We start from the raw sequence: 8,438 nt of genomic DNA on the forward strand, positions 1-8,438 counted from the left end.
TAACTGGATCCGGTTTCATGGAGCAGGAGGAAGAAGAACGTACGGCAGAGAGGGGAAAGTTTCACGTTTTTGGTGCTGTGGTTGTTTTCGGGACGAGTTGGTCCCCCTTTTTTGACGATTGGCTGGTGCCAACCTGTGTTCACACGGGACAGCACGTGGTGGTCCACGTTTTTTCTTTTTCAGGAAGTCCTTACCGTCCAAAAAAGGAAAGTTTTGGTTGACCTGGCTGTAACTTAAAACTAGGTTGACCTGAACGTAGTCGCGTCCTTTAGTTATAGATAACTCCGTCTTTAGAAAAAGTTGAGTCACTTATTTATAAACAGAAGGAAAGAGTAGTATTTTGCAATATCTATTTAGGTAGTTAAAATAGTAACATTAATATTAACTATGGACAATGCTACAAGACACGGTAGATCGAGAAGTCATTTATCCCTTGTACAATGGGAGTCATCTTTAGATCTTTCAATATCTTTCTGATGAAACCAACGGCTATATTACTTCCCATAAAGAGTTGCCAATACTTAATAATATGCTGAATTACAAGCATTTGTTGCGCCTCTATTCTTTGTGAAGAAAATGGCATATGCAGAAGTATGGGGAAGTTGCGGTAGTTTATTTCCCAATTTGGCTTTGTAATGGCATTTTTTCAACTGGTGAATGTTGCATTGCTTAAATCCAACTAACCCGAACTAATGTGAAGACTAATATGGAGGGTCTGATACTTTCTCGCAGGGACGTCCATCTGAACTCTGAAGCCGTCTAACAGCGAGCTGCGCTGTTGAACACTTCAACAGGTTCCATGACTCCAACTAAGCATACTGAATACTACTAGGTTCCAGGCCTGTGATTCTCGTGACAAAAAACAATCTAATAATTCTAGGATAATAAAAAAACTATGTTTTCATCTTTTTTACTATTAAACAACTAAGTCCACATCTGAAGAAACTGAACAAGAGATTCTGACCTAAGTGGTTCCACACCTGCTCATATTCAACGTTGGGCGGCTCATAAGTCACAGCCTAATTATGCTGATGTGCACATTGTAATATGGTCTCTTTTCTTTGTGGAAGCACGTTCACCATTTAGTTGGTGGCAAACTCCTAAACGAAACTCAGTTCATCTGGATCTAGGATATTTCTTATGGTGCTATGGCTAGCCGATACTTCTGGAATATGCTGCAACCGGCAACCCCATAAGAGGTGTTCAAATCGTACTTGTCTAACCAGGAATAGGTCTGAGCAAACTGACAAATTACCCTGCCAAGATCTAAACTTGCACGAATCTAGCTGCAGAATTCAGAGATGCACATGCAAGTTACAGTTAGAAAGAAGGTGAGACACACAGGTGTCTGAATGGATGTGGGACGGACCATCCATGTGGGTAAATCTTCCCAAAGAAGAACAGCAGCCCAAGTTGCATTTCTGCAGATCTCAGGTCGGATCACAAGTGATGTCCGCTGCTTTCACACTTGAAATAAAACAATCGCGTGATGATTAGAAACAGCGTGATAAGCGCGTTATTTTGTTTACACCTCGCGGTTGATCTGGTCAGATGATTTTGTCCGCTGCCCTTCTAACCAAGCAAGATAGCTGGCACACGGCAGGATGTCCGAAGAAGAAACACGAAAGAAAACAAGGCACAGCTCAGGATGATGATACAATCAATTATTATTATTTCCAATGAATTGAGAATACAGTATACGATTGGAGTAGTGTACATGAATGGTGAATGGCTACAACCGATGATCAAGGGTTCGTATGTGAATGCAGCATCGTCAGAAATGGCTGGTGACATCTTCGTTCTCTCGAGTCCAGTGTTCTTTCCTGCCATCATGACGCAATTCTGAATCAGCAGCGTTGAGATCTAATAGTATATGATGCGTGTACACCTTGTGCTTGTGTCGTGAAGACGCAATGTAATTTCCAGGCAATTCGGCGGCTGCCGTGCTCCATATCGTGTACATTGGTCATCAGAATTCAATTTGGGTTTCCACTCGGGAGCATGGTATTCGCAATATCAGATGTCCGTGGATCAAGAATGATCAAGAATGAGTTGGCTTCTTCTTCCTGCGTTTGCAAGATTGGCGATGGTATTGATTAGCTGCAGAGCTTGACGGTGCACGCCACCGCCTGCGCCCAGTACTTGAGCCTCGCCTTCACCTCATCTGGGCTGTCCCCTGCAATTGCAAGAACGGGTTACGTGAGTTCAAATGTTGTTCAACAGCAATCCAATACTTGTTCCGATGCAGTAACTGATCATACTATAAAATTCAGATGAATGAAGAAATGATGTTGAGCGGACATAGTTTTTACACATGGGCCGGAAAGCAAGATTCAAGACCATCTAGTTAGCAGGAAGCAACAAGAAGGGACAGAGGCCGAGCAGTTTGAGCTTACCAGGGCAGGAAATCTTCCAGTTGGGGATGGACTGCACCGGCGAAGCCGGCACGGCCGCCGGCGGCTCCACAGCCACCTGGTCGGCCTTGGACGGGGACTGGTGCTCGTCAAGGAACCGCTGGCTCATCGAGTAACACAGCTCCAACGCGGGGAGCGTGCCGCAGAGCTCGGGGATCTCGTTGTAGCTGAAGCCGAACCCCAGATCCACGCACCCCTTGAGCTCCTCCAGGTCGTCGTCGGTCAGGCTCCTGGCCCGCCCCACGCCGAGATCTCCGGCGCCTGCCGCGGCGCCGTCCGGGGACGCGTCCTCCCCGGCGAGCACCACCGGCCGCGCCGCCCTCCGCGGCCACGCCGCCTCCCACTGCGCGCCGCACCACGCCCCCTCCGCGTCCGCCGGGGCCTCGGCCTCCGAGTCCTCCCCCTCCGGGCCGTTCTTGCTCCGGCGGCTGCGTCGGCGGAGGTTGCGGCTGCGTCGGCGGCGTGGGGGCGGCGGCGTCTGCGGCTGCAGCAGGGAGGAGGAGGGGGATACCGAGGAGGCCGCCGTCGTGGTGGTCGATGCGGAGTCGTCGCGGTCGGAGTCGGAGCTCCACATCTTCGCCGGTCGCCGGGCTCCTTGCTCTCTCGCGCGCGCGATAGCTGCCTGCGCGTCTCGCTTTGTTTGTTTCTCTGTGTTGCTTTGCTGGATGGTTCTGGGTGGGAGCTGGAGGGTGGGCCTATAAATACAGCTGCGTTAGTACGAGAGGTATGGGGTGGTTGCCATGTGGGACCCACCTGTATGGCTGTATCGTGGTATGAATCGTGGCTGCTTCTGCCATGGGGGATGCACATGTGGCCCTGATGTGTCCGGTCTAGTCACTCCCCATATACATGATGTAAACATCTCTTTTATTTGCAGCTAAATCCAAGGTTTCAAAAAAAAAAATACCGCTGGTGAAGCGCATCCACCATCGGCTCGTTTAAATTTCGAGGAAATACAGTAGAGAAAAAGGTAGAAATGGGGGGTAAAATGACCCGCGTTGCTCTCTTCCCGAGGCTTTACGAAATCCAATACACCATCTCGCCCGCCACCGCTTTCCCGCCTCCTACCCTCGCCATCTCCACTAACCTCCACAAGGCAACGTCTGCGTGGAGCTTCTGACAGGTGGTAGGGCATTTGGTAGCTAGGGAACACGCGATAGGCGGCGCAACAACATGAGATGTCGTCTTAGTGGGGATGTTGTGCCAGTAAATCCCACAGAGTTATTCGAACAAGAGAGGTGGGCTCGCTTGCTAAAATGTTGGGCTGGTCATTTCGCCAATGTAGTAGCAAAAGTGGCTACTTCAAATTTTGTATGGCTTGTGGCTTCCATCATGCATGAAGAATTTGACTCCATGGTTTCGAATTTAAAGTTTGAGAATTTTTTGGCCATTGTTCAAATTTTCGTGGGTTTCGGTTTTCATTTTAGCCAAAATGCTGATATTTTATCTTTAAGTTCATTTAAGTATTTAAAAAATTAAAATATTTCAAATTACTCATGAGTTTATGTACTGAAATGTCTGAAACATTTTGACCGAAAGGTAATTATGTGTCTTGTCTTGGTCTCCAAGTTCTAGTCCGTTTAAACTTTGAATTCCACGTCATCTCCTTTCTTACCCGTGTATTTCCCATCCAATCCTACAAATGAAACAATCACCATACAAAAATCGCTAAGGATTCAAATTTTCTAAAATTTCTATGCAAATCTTTGAAAGAAAAAGGCCCTTAATTTTCGATCGGCGCTCTTGGTATATGCCGCATACGATTCGAACTCGTGCAAACGCATTACACATGTACATATGAATTAAATACAGCACAACATAGCCATTATACGAATTGATTCTTTGCTCTAATCACCAGACCACCAGCAAGGTATCCGTCTCAACCGCATTGCAATGCGTTTGGTTCAAGCATCAAACGTGAAAAAAAAAGTTCTAGAAGATGAATTATAAACAACGTACTTGACAGGTTAGCTAGGTCTGAAAGCAAGAACAGTTCCAAGTTTATTGTTTAGAGGAAGACGACGTGCAAGGTTAGCACCGCTGGCCAAATCAGTGGCTTCAAGTAATCAATTACCATATGCTCCAAATCAGTGCCTTCAAGGAATGCAATTCATATGAATTTTGGAGGATTCGTCCATTTGTACCAAATGGCCTCTATATTAAAAGAAAAATCTATGGATTGAAACCCTACAAAATTTCTGTAACAATCGTGTTTGTACCAAAGAGGCCCTAACTGAATTTTGGTATGGCTTGTGGCTTTCATGACGCTTGCGGAAGTTGATTCGCATGGGACGCAATGCGTTTTGTTCAACTGCATTTGCAAATGCAATGCGTTTTGTTCAAGCATCCAGCGTCCGCGGAGAGTTTAGAAGATTGATTTTAAAAACAACCTACTTGACAGGTTAGCCATGTCTGAAAGCAAGAACACTTCCAAATTAAAGCTCTATATTTTTAGAGGAAGACGACCTGCAGGGTTAGCATCGCTGGCCAAATCAATGGCTTCAAGTAATCAATTGGAATAATATGCTCCAATCAGCCATGACCTCGTGCCTCGCATGGGGCGCTGTTTAGTTGGCGGCAACGCTGGCTAGATTTTCCTCCTTTTGTGCTGGGTTCCGGCCACTGACAGGCACATCTTGCATTAAACAAGTCGAGCATCATTCATACAGGGCCAGTAACACAGTAGTATGTTCTCACCCAAACAAGAAAATAAAACTAATCATCATCATCTGGTCTTGTGAGTTGCCTCGAGCCTCTCCAATAGCTTGTGCTCCCCGTCATGTCGGCAAGATTGGCTCAATGTGCACTGTAAAGTTAATGGAGCAGAGAGAGGCTGCGAGTAGCTCGAAACAGGACAGCATGAATCCAACTCAGGTGCTTGGACAAACCTCCTTTTTGAAAAGCTTCTTGCTCATTAGTTTACTGGTCCGACTTTCTTGGGCACTGCGTCTGGTTTAGCTAGTGGTGAGGCTGGTGTTTAATTAACTCAATCATGTTTGTCTTAGTAAGCAGCAGCTAGCGTAGTACATCAGATCCGAACTTCAGAATTTTTGAAGCTGGTCATCAGTTTGCAGGTAAACCAATTCTACTCATTTCCTTTCAGACATCTTAATTTGCTACAGATCAATTGTGGTAATCTGCCGGTTGGCACTCTTATGTTCATGTGGTGGCAAATGAGAACAGCTTTATAGCGTGTTTTTGCTGAATGGCAACAAATTAAATGCGTTGTCTTGCCTCATTTTGTAGATATCTTTATGATGTATGGCAGATTGGCAGCTAATTCATAGGGTTTGATCAGAATTCAGGCATTAACATGGGCATCACATGGATTTGAATTGATCCAGAAGGAACATTCGGGTGAACCTTTCGCTTCAAGTTACTCGATCGAGAACATCTTTCTGTTTGCAAGTTGCAACTAGCTAGCTAACCTAATGTCAATATATTAATGGAACCATGGGCATATCGGACAAGCTGTAAGGTGAGTATAATAGGTTGGCGACCGTTGGGCCTACCGTGACTTAATAATTGAGGCCATACAAGTGTCCCATAATGGTAGGTCTACTTGCTAATTAGACTATATAGAAGTTCCGGATTTGCGTGAGTTAGGTCACTAGTTATTTTCTTGAGAGCGCTGCGAATATCTATCTACATTTTGACCGGAAGAACATGCCTGCATTTGAGGGGATGCAACGTATCTATATATCTTGCATGATATCTTGCCCGGCCTGTTCTCTTGTGGACATGCATTGCATCTTCTAGTTGCATCGTTCTTTTCTGTTATCATTTTGAGCTTACATACATGCAAGATTTTATAAACATTGTTTTGCTTTATAAATATCTTTTCGTCGGATCTTTGTTCACACTCCACTTGTTTTGCTTTATAAACATTACTATCAATCGGATTTGCTTTCCGCCTCCATGTTACTGGAGGCGGTTTTGAAACCGGCTAGGAAAGAATCAGTTGTAACATTATATAGCTGGAGTCTCGTTGAGTGCAGCATTTTGGAGCCCGAGCTCCAGTGATCTTCATATTTTAATTTTAATAAATAAAATCAAAATAGTATTTAAAGTTCTAATTTTCCTTTTTGTGTACTCATTTAAAAAAAAATGCACAAATATGTATCATGGTAATATGTATGTGTGTGATTTATTTTGATTTTTTCTGGAACTTTTAAATGCCATTTTAGAGATTCTTATAAAAATGAGGTCCACCCAAAGAACCCATACTTGCTTACTCTTGACGTTTCACATCGAGCTAATATCTTCTTTCTTTGTCAGTGGATGCACGTCTGTTTACGGATGGGGAGCGTAGAAACACAAACTGTGTTTTCGTTCTAGTCTCTATCCTGTCAGTAATGTGAAGATATTTTCAAGAGCTATGATGGTTACTTGGCTAGCTCCGATGAATGTTCGCAAATAAGGATACCATTGACTCTAGCCGCCATCGACTATGACCCTTCTAAATACTAAATCGTCAGACAAGGCAGTTACTATCATATATATACTCTGGACTGAATATTCCAAATCTGATGCTAGCAACTGTGGGCCACCTGGTGAGTTAGCTGCGCCAATGAATTCATGTTGCAGCAAGCGCAGTAAAATCTCCTGAGTTTCCCTGACAGGACATATCAAGAATATCCAAAATCTAATCATGATACGGCAAGAGTCTCTCGCATTAGGATTGGAAGATTTTAAAAAATGCAAGAGGAATTGGATTTCGATGAAAGGACGGGGTGGAAATATCTAGGAACTTAACTGATGAAGCCGTCTCCTTCACTGCAGGTATCTGGAACTAGTAATGGGATGGATAGATACGGGCTGGTAATAAAAATAGAGCTGTCAGAAGCTTCCTATGTTCTTGTTCTAGAGGACCGGCCAAGCCAGCTTCCAATGCCATATTTTTCTGATTTGATATGTATTCCACGTACGAACTTAACTAAATGGTATGATCGACACTGAATGGTACTAAAGAGAAGCTTTCACAAGTTCAGATCGTCTTCCTCGATTGGACCGGCGAACCCAATTTCTAATGCCATATTTTCTTCATTTGATATGGTGAATTAAGTGTGTGGAGAGTAGAGAGCACTTGCATGCGTGGGACCGGAGGTAGCCATATTTGCTTCACCATGGGAGAGAGCAATTGCACGGTATTTTGGCTCACGGGAGCGTATGCTCCATTTATTTTAAAATGTATTTAAATATATTTTAAAATGTTAAAAATTGAAATAAACATTTTGCATGTATATCTTCACATGCTACACACCTATAAAGTGGTTTCATGAAAAAATGACTTGTGATGTCATGTGTGTAAAAAGGCAAAATTTATTGCTAGAATTAGAGCTTTTCAGAAGATAAATTTTCTTTTTTTATATAGATCACAAAAACTTACGGTTTTTCGCAAAACTTGGCTAACGCACATATATTATGGATATGTACAGGTAGGAAAAAAACAAAAAAATTCAACACTTCAAAATATATTTCTTTGGTAGTGGAAGTATATGCACCCGGGAGCCGAATTAAATTTCCGCAGAAGAAAACCATATGAAGATGATCATTTGAGGATTGTGATACTCCCCCTCCGGCCTCCGGCTCTATATACTTGTCGTATATTCAATGAATCTAGACATATTTTTAGTCTATATGTCATCTAAATTTGCGATAAGTATTTAGAACCGAACAAACTACATATGATACGCTGCAACATATACTCCATCCATTCTCTTTTCTAAAACGTTTTAGCTTTTTGTAGGTTCATTCATTTTGGTTTGTATCTAGTCCACTTTCAAATATCTAAACCGTCTTGTACTAGTGACAGAGTGAGTACATATCAAATTTCCACGGAAGGGTATATGCTAGTTGAAGTGAGCAAGGTATTGATGCTTCTAATAATTCGATCAGAAGACCGGGGGCAAAGAAACCAGCGACGACCAGAAGCAAGCAACTCCTGGTTGCAATCGCACACGCGGTCTCGAGAGGGCATCAGCATCGGCTTCTACTCCGGATGCGAATCTTGCAGAGAAAGTT

General features: G+C 43.6%; 1 protein-coding gene across 1 annotated transcript; it reads right to left on the reverse strand.

Moving 5' to 3' along the window:
* Positions 1 to 1,649: 1,649 nt before the first annotated feature.
* Positions 1,650 to 3,041, reverse strand: LOC124699560. The gene is made up of 2 exons (XM_047231844.1): positions 2,397 to 3,041; positions 1,650 to 2,176 (listed from the first exon to the last, which is right to left on the reverse strand). Exons 1-2 carry the CDS (start codon positions 2,986 to 2,988, stop codon positions 2,097 to 2,099), a joined length of 672 nt encoding a protein of 223 aa, XP_047087800.1. The 5' UTR covers positions 2,989 to 3,041; the 3' UTR covers positions 1,650 to 2,096.
* Between the last annotated feature and the right edge of the window lie 5,397 nt (positions 3,042 to 8,438).

Source organism: Lolium rigidum, chromosome 3 (assembly GCF_022539505.1).
Source record: "Lolium rigidum isolate FL_2022 chromosome 3, APGP_CSIRO_Lrig_0.1, whole genome shotgun sequence".
Taxonomy (NCBI): domain Eukaryota; kingdom Viridiplantae; phylum Streptophyta; class Magnoliopsida; order Poales; family Poaceae; genus Lolium; species Lolium rigidum.

Excerpts from the sequence above, each read along its gene's own strand:
- LOC124699560 (XM_047231844.1), bottom strand. The coding sequence starts at position 2,988 with ATGTGGAGCTCCGACTCCGACCGCGACGACTCCGCATCGACCACCACG. Across the intron at positions 2,177-2,396 it reads CTGGAAGATTTCCTGCCCTG|GGGACAGCCCAGATGAGGTG; the intron begins GTAAGCTCAAAC and ends TTGCAATTGCAG.